We start from the raw sequence: 17,703 nt of genomic DNA on the forward strand, positions 1-17,703 counted from the left end.
AGCTGCCTATCACAAGAAAACACTTTTTTTTTTTTTTAAACTGTGGCAGCAGTTAAACACTGGAAGAGGATGCTCAGAGAAGTGGTGGAGGTATTCAGAACCTGACTGGACATGGTCCTGGACAGGCTGCTCTCTCTCACTGTGCCTAAGCAAAGGGATGGGCTACGTGATCTCCAGGGGTCCCTGCCATCCTCACCCATGCTGTGACCTTCTGATCCCACAATCATCAGCACACTCCTGGTACCACAAGCAGAAGAGCTCTGTACAACCCCCAGAGGCAGACACTGAGCAGGCAACAGCAGGAGGGTTTGAGGAAGTCTCCCCAGGTCAGCACTGAGGAAGGCTAACAGCAGCAGCAGACCATCACACAAACCCTTTTTAGGAAAAAACTACTCCTGACAATCCTAGCATCACTGACCAATAAGCACAAATGAAGTTTCTTCTGCCCCACTGTCCTAAAAACTGCAAAAGTTGGTAAGGCAACAAACCGTTTGTAACCCTAACAAAGTCTGAACAGTCTGCATAGGCACCAAGCACCCACAACAAGCCGGAGGAAGCAAGGAAATCCTCAAAGGTTAGGGCTTGCAGGAGTCAGTATGGTGGTGTCTTCTGTCCAGCTGCGCTCAGCAAAGACAACCTGGGTCTGGCATAAATGAGCAGGTTCACTGGTGATGAAAAGAAGCTGCACAGAGCCTTACTGCAACCAGAAACTCCATCGCAGAGTGGAGGCTTGCCCGCTCCTGCCAGCAGAGCTGCTCCCTCTCGTGGCAGAGGTGCAGACAGACACACAGACAGCCCGAGTCTCCAGGCGGTTCTGCCACCACTCCTCACACAGCGTTAAGAATCCACCCTCCAGCTCCCTCCAGATCCGCTCAGTCCTCTCATGTTACCTGATGCAGCTGCATTTCAGACCACGATTACCACACCTTGTCAAACCCAGAAGCACGCTGTTTTCCAATAAACTGAATGGTTACAGCCTTACAAACAAGGAGCAACAAAGCACTGGCTTACCTGCAGCATACAACTAAGTCCATACACCAGTGGACGATGTTGTGGGCAGGAGAGGAAATCTGAGCAGGCTAGCTGTACCGGGCTCACCGCAGGACCAGGTGCGGTCGGACTTGGGGCTGCCAAAGGAGGGTTACTTGGTCCAATTATCATATGAGGGGAATGTGCAGCTACAAGGTTAGGACCATCGCTTAACAATAACGACAGGCGTCTGGCACAAAAGTAAGCAAGGCGACGGGATAGGTAAGCTGATTGAACAAACTCTTCTGAATACTGAAATTAAAAAAAAAAAATAGTTTACTACTCCACATACTCATTTTTCATTAACAATCTAACACATAACATGCGTAAACTAAAAGGGACTACAAAGGAGTATCCTAAATGCAAATCTGTAGTTCAGTCTCTTTAAAAATTTCATCTGTCCTGCAGGACCAGCTACAGAAAAAGAAACCTCCTATCAATTCAAGTTGAGAAGGATTATAAAGTTTAAAGGTGTTTATATATTCCATACACGCACCACGCAATGTATTTCCCCAAATGTCTTATGTAAAAATCCCTACACAGATTTTAACACCGCAAATATTACAATCATTTAACATGTATGAGTCATGCTTACATTGATTCTATAAATCACATGGCTTTAAACCATGCACATACCTGCAGCATTAGCGGCAACAACAGCTTAAGAAGATCATCATCAGTAGGTCTGATTTTTTCCAAAACATCCAGTATCCATGTCAAATACTCATGTCTCTCGAGCATTCCTTCCTTAAAGGATTTTAAATAAATGCATCACTCGTTAACTGGGAGCACTAAACAAGAAGGTGTGTAATTACAAGTTTAATTTCATTTCTGGTTTAACTCTCATTACCCATGGCAGCTACCAGGACGCTCATACATCACTTTACATGCAAGAACCAACCACCATCACAGCATCCGCATGGATACGGGGCCGTGACCGGGATTCAGAGTTATTTCTATTCCAGGAACAAAGCAGCATTTTTCCTTGGAGGCTTCTACCACCGTCACTGCTCGAGCTCAGATGACCTTGGGTCAGTGTCTAGCAGGACTTCTGCTTACACTAAGCCACAACATGTCTTCAGCTGAAGGCTGTGTGACTGGGGACCGCAGGTGTCCCAGCTCCCTGGCCCATGCAGACTGCAAAGGTGGGCATGGGCTAGAATAACATGGAACTGAACTGCCAGGTCGCCACTCGAACACCCAAGGCTTCGTGCTCCACAGCAACCGCAGCCTGACTCACAATCATTAAACACACCCTTAAAAGATGGGATAATATAGGAAGAGAGAGAATAATTGAGTACATTGCTGCAATCACAATCAAGGACAATACGCAAATCAAAGTTTCTTCAGCTAGCAGATCTCTAAAATGAATTAGCATTTAAAATTTATGCGAGTCTTATGACACAAACTACCAGTAATATCTAAAATTCAACTTTCCAAGAACAGTGACCTCAAAAAAAAAAATCCATTCACTTCTTAAAGTATTACCTGAAACATGTAAAATGACAATTTTTCATTATATTCCCACTGCTTCAAGGCCTGTTCCATCTCTTGAGGCATCACCACAGAGCCGTTGCCTTGGCTGGATGTCACATGGTAGAACTCTGCAACCTTTGCCAGCTGCTCCCGAAGGTATCTGGTTGTAATTTGAGTCCATTCTACAGAATAAGTTCACAATTAGAACACTTCAGATGACAAAAGGTTTCTTTCACAGTGAGAATTGAAACAAATTCATGTTGAAAAATATTTCTCCAAAGCATTAACACATGGTTGCATAATGCAGCACCCAGTGTGAATTAATGGGCTTTTTATGTGCCTCTCCTTTGTACTGTTCCCAAAGCACATATATATACTGTCAGGCATGCAAGCAGCCTGCTAGCTTAGCGTGACGTAAAAAGCGCAGATACGAGCTATGCCTTCAGGGAATCACCTGTCTCTTTCATCAGAGTTCAGCATTCAACCACTAAACAGCTTTGAAACAGATCAAATAAATATACTTCATTACTTCCTTCCATATGGAGGTTTATTCCCCTCTTCCCTCCCCCTCCAAATACAGCCACCAGAACACTAAACAGGGCTTTGCACGAGCAATGGGATATAAGATTGTTCTTTCTGCAATCACTGAAACAGACAACTCCTCCGGATTTTTCCTCTGATGAGAATGCAGAAGTTCAGAGGCAGCTCCTCAGGTCAAACTGACCTGCACAGTGCGGAGGTTTGCAATTAGGACTGATTCGCTTTTCTTTGTGATACATAAGATAGTAGGTACTGTTCACCAAACACACAAACCTACCCAAAACTATCAGCTTTTCTCTACGCTCCAGCAGTGATTCTATACTTAGTATAACTGTGAGAAATTAGTAAACAAAAGTAAATTGCTTGATCATACACAGAAAACTTTGGGAAAATAGAAATTGTAAAGAAGGCATACTCTGAACAGTGTAACTGGGACAACCAAGGATAGTTGTTACTATCTCACAAACATCTGACAGGAGTTGCATGTAATCAACATGCAGCGTATTTTGGAAGAGCACACTCTTTCATGAATACGTAATGCAATTGCTTTGACAACCTAAGCCTGTTTATTGCCAGAGTTACAGGAACTAGGGCTCAAACACAACTATTCTTACTGTTTACTACCCACCTCAGATTTCAGCTAGTGCTTTCCTTCTGTTTTTTTTTCCCCTTTGAATTTGTAACTGACAGTTCTGTTAACTGAATATTCTGTCATAGAATATTCGTTGAATGCTTTTCTAACCAAATCTGAAATTTCTGTATGAAGCTAGTGGGTTTCAGTGTTTTCATATAGGTATTTAACTAGATTTACCTCAAACATTCACTCACTTTTGGAAAAACAATTCCAAATCCACTATATCACGCTTGTTTTCATGTCACGGTATGAAAGAATAATTTTCCCAAAGCAATTACCAAAATATCTGTGCTACTGAGTTAGAACAACACAACCACCTTTCTGTTACCTAGGGGACAGATCTAGAACATTTTGGGGAATGTCAAAGACTACATAATAATACACATCAAGTTACTTCCCCCAAAAATTCCAAATAACCTAACAATTTGGACAGACAACATAATATTCAGCATCACTTTCAGCACAGTTACAGTGGAAATCTGCCTCAGAACACTCACTGACAAAAATCACCGGCCCCTCAGCCCACCAGTACTCACTGGCTTCACCCGTTCTCCTTGTGAAGCAGATGCCACCATCAGGCCAGCCAAAAGCAGAGCCGGAGCAGGAGTACCTGTGCCCCCCTCCACCACACACCACCACCTTTCACCGTCCCAGGAAGCGAAGAGCTACAGCTCAGAGCAGAGCAAACCAGATGACCTAGCACCTACCGCAACGGAGTGGACAAACCTAGCTTGCCTTACCTTCTTGCTTTGCTTTCTCCCCCACTCCAAGACAACCAGGAAAGAGAGTGTTTGTTTTAACTACACCATTAATGAGCACGCAACCAAAGCAAAGCAACATCACCAGTCTTCCTACCCAGCAGCACCATTTCTGTCCCCCAGAACAGTCAGAGGCGCTCTCTCACCCTTAGCAGTGCTACTCACGACAGATTAGGAAAGCAACCAACCTGCTCTCACCACCTCTTAAGTTTTCTACTAGGGCCTACCCCAAAAAATGCTCATGTGAATCAACAGAAAAGGAAGACAACCTAGGAGGTTAAAGGGAACAGAAGGGAAAAAAACAAAGGCAAGAGGACAGAGTTTAGGGCATGCCTAATGCCATTTGCTGAACTGCAAGCCGATACACCCAAGCCAGCCAGGACTATCCCTAAAGGACAGCAGCTCACAGGCCACACCAGAAGCATGGTACAGGCTTGCACAAAGATCCTCCAGACCAAGTCCTTGAGAGAGAGAGAAACAGAACCAGCAGGTATCAGCCTCCCTGTCCACCGCGCCACACAGGACTGCCCAGCTACAGGCACGCACCAGACTGAATTCACGAGGCTCTCTGACTCCCTCCTGTCCCAAAGCAGGGCAAGGTCAGAAGCAAACATCACACAAGGGAAGCCAAAAGACGCTCATAGGGAAGCCTGTCAGTACTGCAGCCACCCCCATATAACTGAGCAAGGGATAAATACATCATATTCAGCAAGTACTTCAGAAGACCATGCCACAAGGACCCCACATCTGTAACTATAAGGAAAAAATAGGTGTAAGATGTTCGCTGGGAAATGCTTTTTGGGCTTTAATTAGAAATTCAAAGTGAAAATGAATGCTTCAAGCCTAAAAATAAAAACAAACATACAACAAGAAGAAGCAAAGTGAAAGAAACAACAAAACGAGTTGGTAGAAACATGTAAAAATTTCTCACAGCAGTATGGAGATGCTGCTAAAGAGCATCTGATCACAGATGCTTTAAGGACAACGAAGGAAAAAGTTCATACCACATAGTGGAAGAGTTGCAGCTATTGCATACAGAGTAGAACTACAACTTCGCTAATAGTTACCATACCTTGGATCTCTAAAAGGTGCTCACTGTTTGGTCTACTGGCTTGGTGCCAGACTGTCATTTAACATTAATACTTAAAATAAATACATTACCACCTATGTTTTAACACATACACTTGCAAATTCATTTTGTTTCAGGCTTTCTAAATCAGCAGCTCAGTTTGCTCCTTGGTAACGTTTATCTTAGCACAGCCTTTGCCACTCCTGGCAACCCCACAGAGACTGGCATCAGTGGTTAAGACACAGCGCAGTCGGCTCCTCAGATACCGTGCATGGAGATTTAAGGAGAAACCAGCTGGGAGGAAAACAAGCCAACAGGGCTGTATTTATGCCGCATGGCTTTTTGTACTCTTTGACATACAATTCTAAGCAAAACCAATTAAAAAGACTTTTTATTTCCCTTCCCACTACACAGATTCATCTCCGGACATTCAGTAACACAAAAGCCACAACCAGGAATAGCAGGTCCTTTCAGCTATTACTATTCATTTGGACATTAAAGTTATTTATTTACCTATATTTGGATCAGTGGCCTGGCGTTTCTTGATTTTAGCTTCAGAAATAGCAGCATAGTAGGCACATGTCATTTTGATCAGCCATGCCGCTCGTAGCAGTGGCACAGAATATTTTGCTAAATAAGCAAAAACGTCTTCTTTTTTACTGAGAATTGGAACCTGAAATAAAACAGGAAGCAAGTTATAGCACACACTCCAAACAGCAGCTAGCACCTGCGGGTTAAGCCCAGGCCTCCTCTCCTCAACCCCTAACTAGCGGGACAGTGGCAGACCTCTTCAACGACCTGGGAAACCACTAAGCTGACAAAGCCTCTTGTTTAGGCACATACAAAGAGGCACAACAAAAGAAAGGTACTGCCCCACACTTTCCCCAGGTTACACCAGGAGCATCCTTCCCCATCTTTGAGGTGCCTACAGGGCCACTAACAAACCTGCCAATACAGCCAAAGACATACAAAGCGCAGAAAGGGTCCTGCAAGGTGATCCACAGAACTTCTGGAAAATAAGCACGTACTGAGATTTTGGTTATGGGTTCAGTTACGCAGATGCTGTCACTATCCTGGGTGCCCCTGGCTCAGAGCCCAAAATAATGGAGTGCACCAGGGAAACAAGGTGGCCGGCTGCGACACGTGTCTGTGCCAAGCACAGAACAGGGCTGCTCCCACAAAACTTCCCGTGAAGAGCCACTCTGTTCTGTCACAGCAACCCTTAAGCCTTCTGCATAAAGGTAGCATAACTTTTTAATGTATTTTTAAAGCAACATATATGAGTAAAAGACATTTCGCACCCAGTGGAGATAGAAGGGAGTGGAGGCACAAATATTACGCTTGCTGTCCCCCTACGAAAAATACTAATTACTCCTTCAAGAGTATTCAACCTTTCTAAGAGAGTGCCTGGAGAACAGAAGCACATCAATGCAGAAAAGCACAGCAAACCAAACACAGATGATTTTCGGTAACACTCTTTTGTAGTCATTCTAAGGTCTAGTCTACCCAATTAGTTTCAAAGGGCTCTTAACACGCTTATGTATGTCCATAAGCCCCTTTTTATTATTTTTTTTAAATCATAAATAACAAAAGAGATCTCTCTGGTGCTTTTATTCAGAAAGTTAACCTCTAATAAAGTTATAGGGAAACTTAGAGTTGGTGGTATGCTTGCCTCTCCTCTTTGTTGAGAAATTGCAGAATGCAAAAGCAGGAAATAGAATTTAAGATCTTACTGCTATTCCTTTTGCAGTCAGCAGCAAAATCTCATTATTTCATAGGAACTCTTATAAATCACCCATTACCCTAATCTCAGTAAAAAAGGTACATCCCCAATAGCCACATTTCTTTTATAGAGTTGCCAATTTGTATCCATGTGCCTTTCATCCCACTTCTGATTTTCAAGAAGCTACTTCTAGTGTTAAATAAAACACAAAATAATAAAACATTTTTTTAAAACAGATATAGCTTAAGCTCTAACCTTTTAATTTATGAATACTGCCTTATCCTTACAGACCAATTCAGTACAACCCAGTATCCAAGAAATAGGGGAAGGAGTATTTTTATACCTTTTTTGCTAAAATAGTCAGTGGTTTACTTCCTGCTAAATCTGTGAACCAGTTGTGAATTGCACTCTGAGACCGAGCAGTAACCAGCCAGTAGTTATCTTTGGCATTTACTTGTGGTTTCTTCTTTCCTGTGTCCTGGAACGTGTTAAGTTTTAGCTTTTCTGCTAATATGCTGCTAAAGTAAGCGCCAATCTGGTGGGGAAAAAAGGGAGGAAAAAAAAGAAGAAAATAACATATATGACAACCCAGTTAGCAAGCATCTATTGTACATTAACGCACATGAATTCTTTATCTGAATAGATGCAGTCATCACTCTAGTCCAGGCTATCAGCCTAATAAGATTACACTTTAAAGCCCTGCAGCTAGCAGATAGAGATTCCTGATATTAAAGCAACTGTGCAACGCTTTTGCAATATGGTTATAAAAGCTGCAGGCCAGCAAAACCAAGCCAAACCAAAGAAGACCAGGCCTCAAAGGCAACAGAAATGCAGCCACCCACTTACAGTGACTTCACTGTAAAACACCAGAGACACATCACTCCAGGAGTTGAGTATCTCAGATTTAGGACCTGACACAGCATATTCTACAAGTGTCAGCATTTTATCATGCCATAAAGTATATATACCTGTTGTTCACTTCTAATAAGAACAAACTACACTGCCACAAGAGTTATAACTTTCAGTTTGGAAGATAATAGCTAATATTTTAGTGATTTTCATTGCTCTTTTGTATCTCAGATATCTTCAACTCTCAAAAAAACATAGGAGAGCTAGGTTAAGTTTCACTAAACACTCCGAGAATATAACAGAAAACAGCCTGATGAAACACATACAAGACCAAAGCAAGGTAATGGTTTGTAAACACTAGGGACTTCCAGGGAAAGAGTCACTAACGGCTTTGTAAGTGAAGCAAATAAAAGAACAGGAGCAAAAATTAACATGTCTTCTACAACGAAGTGCAATAGCTATGTGTTGTTCTCAGGATGCGTGTCTTCCTCTGAAGACTGGTAACACCAGGTAGCAGGACCACAGCTCAATGTTCCTGTATTAGTTCTGTAATTAACTTTACCATGAAGACTTCCAACTAGAAAGCAAAGAAGTCGAGAACCAAGTATAACCATTGTCAGCTTGGTAGCAAGCTAAATAAATATACTCAGGTAAAAAGCCAGGCCTTACCTTTGAGGCATTAATGACGATATTTCTAGCAGACCCATGCTCATCTCCAGAGAAGGCAGGTTGATTACTGAAGCCTTGCTTTACATTCACTGCAGTAAGTTCATCCTGCAAAGAGTGTTTTAAGGATGAAAAAATGAAATGACAATTCCAGAAGTCGCATCATTCTGAGAAGCATGTTTTTACAAAGAAGTGTTATCTGTACGCTAGTCCATCACACTTGACTAACCCTTGAAATGTTTTGTACGTGCAGGATTCTGGCGAAGGGAAATGCACTGCCTCTCCTATTCTCCGGTTCCCATTAAGTGTTCTCCTAACTACAGACTTCAAGGCCATAACTTGATAAGGATGGCAACCGTTTTGCTGAAGGAGGGTTGCTGCCCACAGAAAGGGTAGCAGAAAACAAGGCTCATCCTCCTTGGAAGTGAATCATCTCTGGCTTATCCGGAGGCACCGTCGCGGCTGCACACGTGGCCAGCACGAGGCCCTTGGTGCCGGGGCAGCCAGCAGCACCGGGCCAAGCACAGCACCCGCACGCATCCTGCCCCACGGGGCCTCGGGGGAGCCCTCAGCGAGCACGGGTCAGAGCTGCACAGGCCGGAGAGCTTGCTTTGGTTCTTCCTTGGTCTCTCCCCGAAGAGAAGGCAGAAAACTCCCTCGGCAAATCAGCCACCTGCCACCGAGGGTACTTTCATCAAGCCCGGCCTGCAGTCCGCAGACCACCTCTAGCAGACGAGATGTAAAAACCGTCCCCGAGATGACTATGAAATGACAGACACAGACACAGACACAGACACAGATTTCTAGGTTGGAAGAGACCTCAAGATCATCGAGTCCAACCTCCGACCTAACACTAAGTACTCCACTAAACCATATCACTAAGCTGTACATCTAAACGTCTTTTAAAGACCTCCAGGGATGGCGACTCCACCACCTCCCTGGGCAGCCCGTTCCAATGCTTAATAACCCTTTCGGTAAAGAAGTACTTCCTAACATCCAACCTAAAACTCCCCTGTCGCAACTTTCGCCCATTCCCCCTCGTCCTGTCACCAGGCACGTGGGAGAACAGACCAACCCCCACCTCACTACAGCTTCCTTTAAGGTAACTGTAGAGAGCGATAAGGTCGCCCCTGAGCCTCCTTTTTTCCAGGCTGAACAAGCCCAGCTCCCTCAGCCGCTCCTCGTAAGACTTGTTCTCCAGACCCCTCACCAGCTTGGTCGCCCTTCTCTGGACTCGCTCGAGCACGTCCATGTCCTTCCTGTAGCGAGGGGCCCAAAACTGAACACAGTACTCGAGGTGTGGCCTCACCAGAGCCGAGTACAGGGGGACAATCACCTCCCTAGACCTGCTGGCCACACTGCTTCTTATACAGGCCAGGATGCTGTTGGCCTTCTTGGCCACCTGAGCACACTGCTGGCTCATATTCAGCCGACTATCAACCAATACTCCCAGGTCCTTCTCGGCCAGGCAGCTTTCCAGCCACTCATCTCCCAGCCTGTAGTTCTGCTTGGGGTTGTTGCGCCCCAGGTGCAGGACCCGGCACTTGGCCTTATTGAACTTCATACAGTTGACCTCAGCCCATCGCTCCAGCCTATCCAGATCCTCCTGCAGAGCCTTCCTGCCCTCGAGCAGATCGACACACGCACTTAGCTTGGTGTCATCTGCAAACTTACTGAGGGTGCACTGGACGCCCTCATCCAGATCATCGATAAAGATATTAAAGAGGACCGGCCCCAGTACCGAGCCCTGGGGGACACCACTTGTGACCAGCCTCCAACCAGATTTGACTCCATTCACCACAACTCTCTGGGCCCGGCTATCCAGCCAGTTTCTAACCCAGCGAAGCGTACGCCAGTCCAAGCCCCGAGCAGCCAGTTTCTTGAGGAGAATGTTGTGGGGAACGGTGTCAAAAGCCTTACTGAGGTCAAGGTAAACCACATCCACAGCCCTTCCCTCATCCACCAAGCGCGTCACTTTGTCATAGAAGGAGATCAGGTTCGTCAAGCAGGACCTGCCTTTCATAAACCCATGCTGACTGGGCCTGATCGCCTGCTCGCCCTGCAAGTGCCGCGTGATGACCCTCAAGATAATCTGCTCCATGAGCTTTCATGACCCATGAAAACAAAGAGCAACTAAAATGCAACCAAGCAAACAAACAAAATAAAAGGGGAGGAAAAAGAAGAAGAATGTAGTAACTTTATTAGAAGATTTGATTACTGGTTTTGGGCACCTTGTCCCCAAAAATAATGACCCAGAAACTTCCATTGAGTTTATTCTCTTGTGCTTTGCAATGCGTTTCACTTTTCAGTATTTTCTCAAAGTTTGTGAGTAACACAGAAGACAGCACTGTATTTAGAAGAAATCTGAGCTCTCTAGGGTTTATGAAGTTAGCAAGCCTCATCTAAATTTTAAATGAAATCAACAAGAAGTGCTGGAGCACTCCTCCACCCACACTATCCCCAAGACAGCCTTGAAAACACAGATGAAGGCAGAGATGAAAGTGATCAAAGGGATCATAAGTAAATAAATAAAAGGTAAATGGCAAACAGATGGAGATATATGTTACTATTAGAGCCATTTCCACAGATGACCCCAGCTCTGTTATCTTTAAATTCTTCCTCTTCTAAAAAAAATCTGTCTAGATATAGCTATACTGAAAATAACTGGGAACCATATGTGGTACTGCTGTAGCTACCGTTACTGTACAAGCAAGCTGGGGATGGACTGACAACACAAACACAGCAGTATTTTGGTTTTGTCTGGCTCAGATTTTTCCCTGCCTCCAGCCGTAGTTCAGAAATTTTAAACATGGAACACAGGACAGTTGCATAACCAAACACCAACTACAAATTAAATTAATAGACATGCCACCCATGAACACAACACGCAGAGATACAAACAAATCAACAATAAAAGTTCAGCTGAATGTTCGCAGGAGTTCTCATTACGTCTCATGCCAGCCCCACTAATGGCTCAGGGCTGTTTTCCACGAGCACAGCTGTTCTAGCAGGGGAATATTTCCTAGACGAAGCAGCAGGGACACCAGCACAGCTAAGCTGTACAGCGCTGAACGCAGGAGAGTTAGGCATGCTTTCACTCGGCTCGATCCGCAAGCCCCTTCCTAACAACAAGCAGAGGAGCACGGCACGCTGCTGTCACTGAGCGATCTGCGCTGGATCCGCCGCGCTCCTGCAGGGTTGTCAAGCTTTCTTTCCAAATGTCAAGCAGGGCCCCAGGCGAGCCCAATCAAGACTTTAAATGGTTTTGAAGTTTAAATAGCCAAATGAACACCCAGGCCCAAATTGTATTAATTTCCTTTGGAAAGTATTTTAATTGTTTCCCGTGGAATGCTTAAAAGCTACCTATATATTTGCAGCACTTCCTTTGCTGAGCATTTATGAACCCAACACGCACAACCCTTACAGAAACAAAGCCTAACAAGTTCAGACCAATGTTCACAGGCACAGAGCACCGTCAACTCCACAGGAAGTCAGAGCCCAAACTAAATCCGCACACGTTACTTCCCCGCATCACAGCGACGAGCCCTGCAAAGCCTGTTCGAGGAGGAGGCCCGCAGCACGCAGCAGCCCGGCGCGGTTAGGGCACTCACACCTACACCAGCGAAGCCACCACAACGATCAAGCACCGAGGCATTATCGCTGGGTGTTCTGGACTGGGTAATTCTGATTAATCTGCTTTTAACAAATGAGCTCCTGCAACTTAAACATTTTCCTACCTCCTTATTACTTGTTTATTACTTATAACACTTGTTTATTGCAGCCAGTAGGTGAAAAATGGAAAGCTATTTTTGAAAAACTAGGAACTGGCCAGTTTACTCTGACATCTAAACCGAGCAGACAATGTACAGAGCTACACTAGCACAATTTTACAGTCAAAACGAGGAATATTTGAAATACATTCTTTTTCTCCCTAACCTCAAAACTTTCCTTCAGAAGAGAAGCTTAAAAGAAGTTCATGAACTCATGAGAGGAACAAAACTGATCTTAACTCAGTCATTCCTTTCAGATCCTCTCACAAGCTCCAGCTTTTGCTTTGTGCCTCTTTATTACAAGAGGGCATCCACTTTCAGCGGCTTGGAGCTACACCAGCGTTGGTTTGGAGGCCTAAACCCTGTGCAGGAAGGTCCAGCGTTCTACCCTGTGCTGTAACCGCTGTGCCAAAAACCCTGCACTCAGGCTAGGCTTACACCACGGAACGGCGCGAGCCTTCTGAACCGTGAGATCAAAAAGTAACTCCCTAAAAGAGACCGGTGTACAATAAATACTGTGCCAGTTACAGATTAGCAAGCACCCTGGGATTCGCTACAATGAGGAAGAACATTGCCGCGCTCAGAGGAGCGCTGTCCCCTCGGCACCCGCAGCTCAGAAACCACAAACAAGGACGAGCCGTACCGAGCAGCCGAGCACGCAGGCAAGTTTCTGCACTGCCTAGGAAGATGACACACTGGCCACGCTATGAACGGATAGCGAGAGCTTAAAGGAACACCATTCTCTTATAATACTGAAGGGCCTAAAAAGACAGATACATTCCCAACCAGCGTAAGGAATACTGGAGAGGTCTCTCTGACAGAAATTTCAACCGTTTTACCACGGCCCAGGTGAGAAGGCGGTCCGTGATGGTAGGCGTTGGTGAGCTGAGCTGTGGGAGGCTCCAACACTGTACACCACGCGTGGAGAAGGCCATGAAATTCCTTACCTGAAGGCTATTTCTCAACATAAAGTGATGTGGTTTGTGCTTTCTCATGTTTTGAATCTAAATTAAATTGAAGTTAAAAGGATTACTCATGAGTAAAATTATCAGGATCTGGCCCTGATGATATGGTATATTCAGTATTTATATCTTTGTCTTTAAATAAACACAATTTCCATTATATTTTATCTGGTTCGGGAGACAATAACCATTTAGAGTATAGGAAGCGCTAGAAAAAAAAATAATAAATTCTAATAGTTGCCTACAAATGCTCCTGCCACGATTTCCAAACCTACTCCCAAATCAAGAGCAGGCATCACTGATTAAACAGAGAAACTACGTGCAAAGCACTGTCCAACGTTCAATCAAAACACATTACAGAAAGAGAGGGAAAGCTAGTTCCTGCTAATCTGTCTCTTTTAGAGCAGTGTCAGGTGTTCGGAACAACCCCAGCAGGTACCCTGTATCCAAGAACAAGTAACGTGCTATACAATTCAAAGATTTCTCTTCAGCTACCCCCTTGTTTTTGCAGAGAACATTTCAAACACGTGGCACATGCCAGTACTCAGCGGCAACGTGTTACCTCCAAGCTTTTCATGAGGGGACCTAGCAAAGGACCCAGATTTCCACCTGCAGCTCACCTGGACGGGCTCTGGAGCTGGCCTACTCTTGCAGAAGGAGCTCACCAGGTCACTGGAGGTGCTGGCTCCTAGCAGAGCAGGGATCTGGAGAGGCACAGGGCAGCAGTCTGCCACACCAGCATCACCAGACAGCCCGTTCCTACCTCTGCTAGGACTGGCAGCTATGGGTTTGTCTCCTTTTTCATATGATAGACAGACTTTGCCAAAAAAAAAAAAAAAGCCAGAAACAACATATATTCTGTAAATGCTTGATGCAATATATACTAATTCCACACGTACATGTGAAATAAAGACTCTTTCCCAAAACCATCTTTCAATCAATTATGTTACAGGAAAAAAACAGTAAGCCTGCTGCAGTTATTTTATCCTCACTGACGCACCCATGCAACCTATTTTAAATATTAACCACCTAGGCACTTGCCACTTCCATTCTTATTGTAGGTGACCATGATTATAAATGTGTCTACAAGAACCGATCTGCCACCTGACTAAAAACACAAAACAGTCCAGAGCTGAAAACCAATCTCCATGCACTGCCATAGCTCAGTTCAGAAGCAGTTCTGCAAGCCTGGTCAAGATCAGGCATGAAAAATACACGCTACACAAGTATTTCTAAGTGCTGTAACTGTCAACTTTATTATAGTACAACAAGAACAGCAGTATAAGGGTGAAAAGGCAGAAAGATGCTCGAGGTAAAAAAAAAAAAAAAAAAATCAGAGATGGCTCGAAAGATTAGCAATAGACTAAAAGACACACATCTCATTGCACGTTACTCCAAGCCCCTCTCTACCGGCACTGACCAAGTCACCCTCTGATGAGCACCGGCCAGCCAACGCAAACTAGACGATAATTCTCATAAACAGCTAACAAATTAGCCTCAATCGGCCTACTTTCTGGAAGTCCCAACAAGCAGACAGCGAAGCACAAAGCACACTGCACTGCGCCCTGCTGCCCTTTCGCCATGGAGCTGGAGGTGACCCCCTAGCCCAGCCTGCTGGTGCCTTCCGTGCGCACCGAACCCGGCGGGACGGAAGGCGTCCAGGACAGGGACAGCAGGAGCGCAGGCCGCCCAAGCCCCCCGGGAGGCCGTGTGCGAGGCACGAGGCACTGCAGCCCCGTGTGCGAGGCACGAGGGCACACCCCAGAGACCCCCACGGGCTTTCTGGAGCCTTCCTCCCGGCGCCTGCGGAGCGCGGAGCGGGCGGCCTGGCTGCGGTCACTCCACGGCCTCGCCGCCGCCCCGCTCCCGGCCCTGGTCCCCGCCTGGAGCCGTGGCGGGGCGCTGCTCTCGCGCCGGGCCGTGGCTGCCCAAGCCTCGGCCCTCGGATTGCGGGGACGTTCCCGACCTCCGAAGCCCTGCGGCCCGGCCCTCCCCTACCCTCCGCCGCAGGGAGGGCGGCTCGGCAGCCGGCGGCGCCCCCCGGGAGAGCTCTCCTCAGGGCGGCCGAACCCCTCGCCCCGGGCCGGGCGGTGCCCCCGGCGGGACGGCCCCCGGCGGGACGGCCCCCGGCGCGGCCCGGCCCCTCGCGACCGCCCGCGCCCGCACCGCCCGGCCGGCCTCAGGGGGCGAGCCGGGACCCGGCCGGGCCGCGCCGCCGCCCCGCAGGGCGGGTACGGGTCAGCGGGTGCGGGTCAGCGGGTGCCGCCAGCACCGCCCCGCCGCGGCCGGCCCGGCCCGGCCCGGCCCTGCCCGTGCCCAGCCCTGCCCGCCCGCGGGCCGCCGCCGCCGGCATCCCGGCCCCGGCCCGCCCCCGCCTCGCCGCAGAAAATGCAAGTCAGCGGGCGGCTCCGCGGCCGCCCGGCGCCGCTCAAAAGTTTCGGGGGAGGCGCCGGGCCGGGAGGCGAGGGCGGCGGCCCGCCGGGGGCTGGGGGGCCGGGCACGGCACGGCACGGGCACGGCACGGCCGGTCTCACCTCCTTCTGGCGCGGGTCCTGCGGGTAGACGTCGGGCGGCCCCAGGCGCGGCCGCTTGAGCGGTCTCTGCTCATAGCTGAGGAGCCCGAAGGCGGCCATGATCGCTCATGTTCGCCGCCGCGGCGGGCGGGCGCTGGAGCGGGCTCCGAGCGCCAGGGAGCAGCACTCGGCGGCTCGCCCCCCGCCTCAGCCCCCGCCGCGCCGGGGGCGGGCTGCGCGCCGCCGCCACGGCCGGGCACGGGCACGGGGCGGACGCGGCTCGGCCCGGCCCGCCTCGCCCGCTGCCTCCCGCGGCAGCCGGTAGCGGCGCAGGGCGGCGCGGTGCCGCCCCCGGCCCCCCGGCGCTGCCCGCCGCAGCGGGGTGCCAGCGGCCGCGCCACGGCCAAGCGCCGGCCCCGCCTCGCAGCGCCGGGAGCCCCGACCCCAGCCCCACGCTCGTGCACAGAGCCGGCTTCCCCTTTGTAGCATCGTTAATTGTAGCGAACGGGTAATCGGCCAAGGACGACAAGTCGTCGCCCCAGACGAGGCAGATGTGGCCGCCTCCCGGCTCCGAGCAGGGCTCCACGCAGACGGCGGGCCCCGGCCACCCCTGCCGCCCCGGGGCAGCCCTCAAAAGCCAGGCCGGGCGCTGCGCAGCTCCTCCGCAGCATCCATCCAGTGACTCCAAAGGGGCGAGGGGTCTCCGGCCTCTGCAGGAGGAACTGGAGGGCCCCCGGACACCAGCTGGCGCCTGAGGAGGGTGCAGAGCCCCCAGCTGCCGCCCCCTCTCCTGCCGCTCCTGGCCCGTGCCCGACGGAGCGAGGCCCAGGGCCACAGGCCCCGCTCCCTCCGGCTCCTCTGCCTGGTGCCTCCTGGGATCCCGGTCCCACGCCCGGAGGTACCAGGTGGCAGTGGGGGCACCGTGCCCTCCGCCCACAGTCACCCTGTCCGTGCTCGGACTGTAGCACGGGATGGCCCTCGGGTCATGGATCAGCACTGCAGTCTCCTTCCAGCTGCCACCAGCAGCAGAGGCACACGGCGCTAAGTCCCGAAGGCTCCTGCCGTCCTTTCCAACACTGAAAACAGTGAGAAAACGGTAACAGAATTGGTGTCATCTCACACAAATTGGATGCAAGCCAGGCAGGACTTGAACGAGACAAGTAAGCTTAAGAAGGCAGCCCTTTTCCAGTGCAAGGGAGGGGACCATCAGGGGGGGACCTGAGGCCACAGCACAGCCTGCAAAACAGTTCATGATGCTGCGAGATGCGTCACCTCAGAGAGGAGCATCCAGGCAGTCAGGCCAGCTGCTAGTTATCATCCCTTGCCCCTGTGCCAACCAGCCACAGCAGCGCTTTTACAATATTCCTTGGTTACTTCTGTTTGTTTTTAACCTTGGCCTCAAACAGTGACTCCCTTAATTCTCGTTCCAGTGTGACATTAACAGAAAGCCTGGAATCTAGTGCCTAGTGCCTCTGAGGAAAAAGCAACAAAAAACAAAACCAAATATTTTTGTTTCCCCTTTTTGTCTTTCACTTGTTGCGTCTTCTTTGGTTTTGTCATATATTCAATGTAGTATTCACTGTGGTGGAGCATGCAGCATTTGCAATAAAATATTTTCTGTGATCATCAGATACCTCAGCTTCACTTTTTTCAGTTAATTACCTGAGGGATAAAATAACCAATTATTTCCTTTGTGTGTTCTAGAAGAGGGAAG

The 17,703-nt window shown here is 48.4% G+C and overlaps 1 protein-coding gene across 1 annotated transcript in view; it reads right to left on the minus strand.

Annotated features, from left to right (window-relative positions):
- MED12L (mediator complex subunit 12L) overlaps nucleotides 1–16,185 on the minus strand; it is a 140,809-nt gene extending 124,624 nt beyond the window's left edge. Inside the window, exons 1-7 of the mRNA XM_050712497.1 lie at nucleotides 16,011–16,185; nucleotides 8,748–8,852; nucleotides 7,573–7,764; nucleotides 6,020–6,179; nucleotides 2,518–2,687; nucleotides 1,666–1,776; nucleotides 1,012–1,281 (exon numbers count right to left, since the gene is read on the minus strand). Of these exons, the coding sequence (XP_050568454.1) occupies nucleotides 1,012–1,281; nucleotides 1,666–1,776; nucleotides 2,518–2,687; nucleotides 6,020–6,179; nucleotides 7,573–7,764; nucleotides 8,748–8,852; nucleotides 16,011–16,109 (1,107 nt within the window). The 5' untranslated portion in view covers nucleotides 16,110–16,185. The remainder of the gene's footprint in view (nucleotides 1–1,011; nucleotides 1,282–1,665; nucleotides 1,777–2,517; nucleotides 2,688–6,019; nucleotides 6,180–7,572; nucleotides 7,765–8,747; nucleotides 8,853–16,010) is intronic.
- Nucleotides 16,186–17,703: the final 1,518 nt, after the last annotated feature.

Source organism: Cygnus atratus, chromosome 9, assembly GCF_013377495.2.
Source record: "Cygnus atratus isolate AKBS03 ecotype Queensland, Australia chromosome 9, CAtr_DNAZoo_HiC_assembly, whole genome shotgun sequence".
NCBI lineage: Eukaryota > Metazoa > Chordata > Aves > Anseriformes > Anatidae > Cygnus > Cygnus atratus.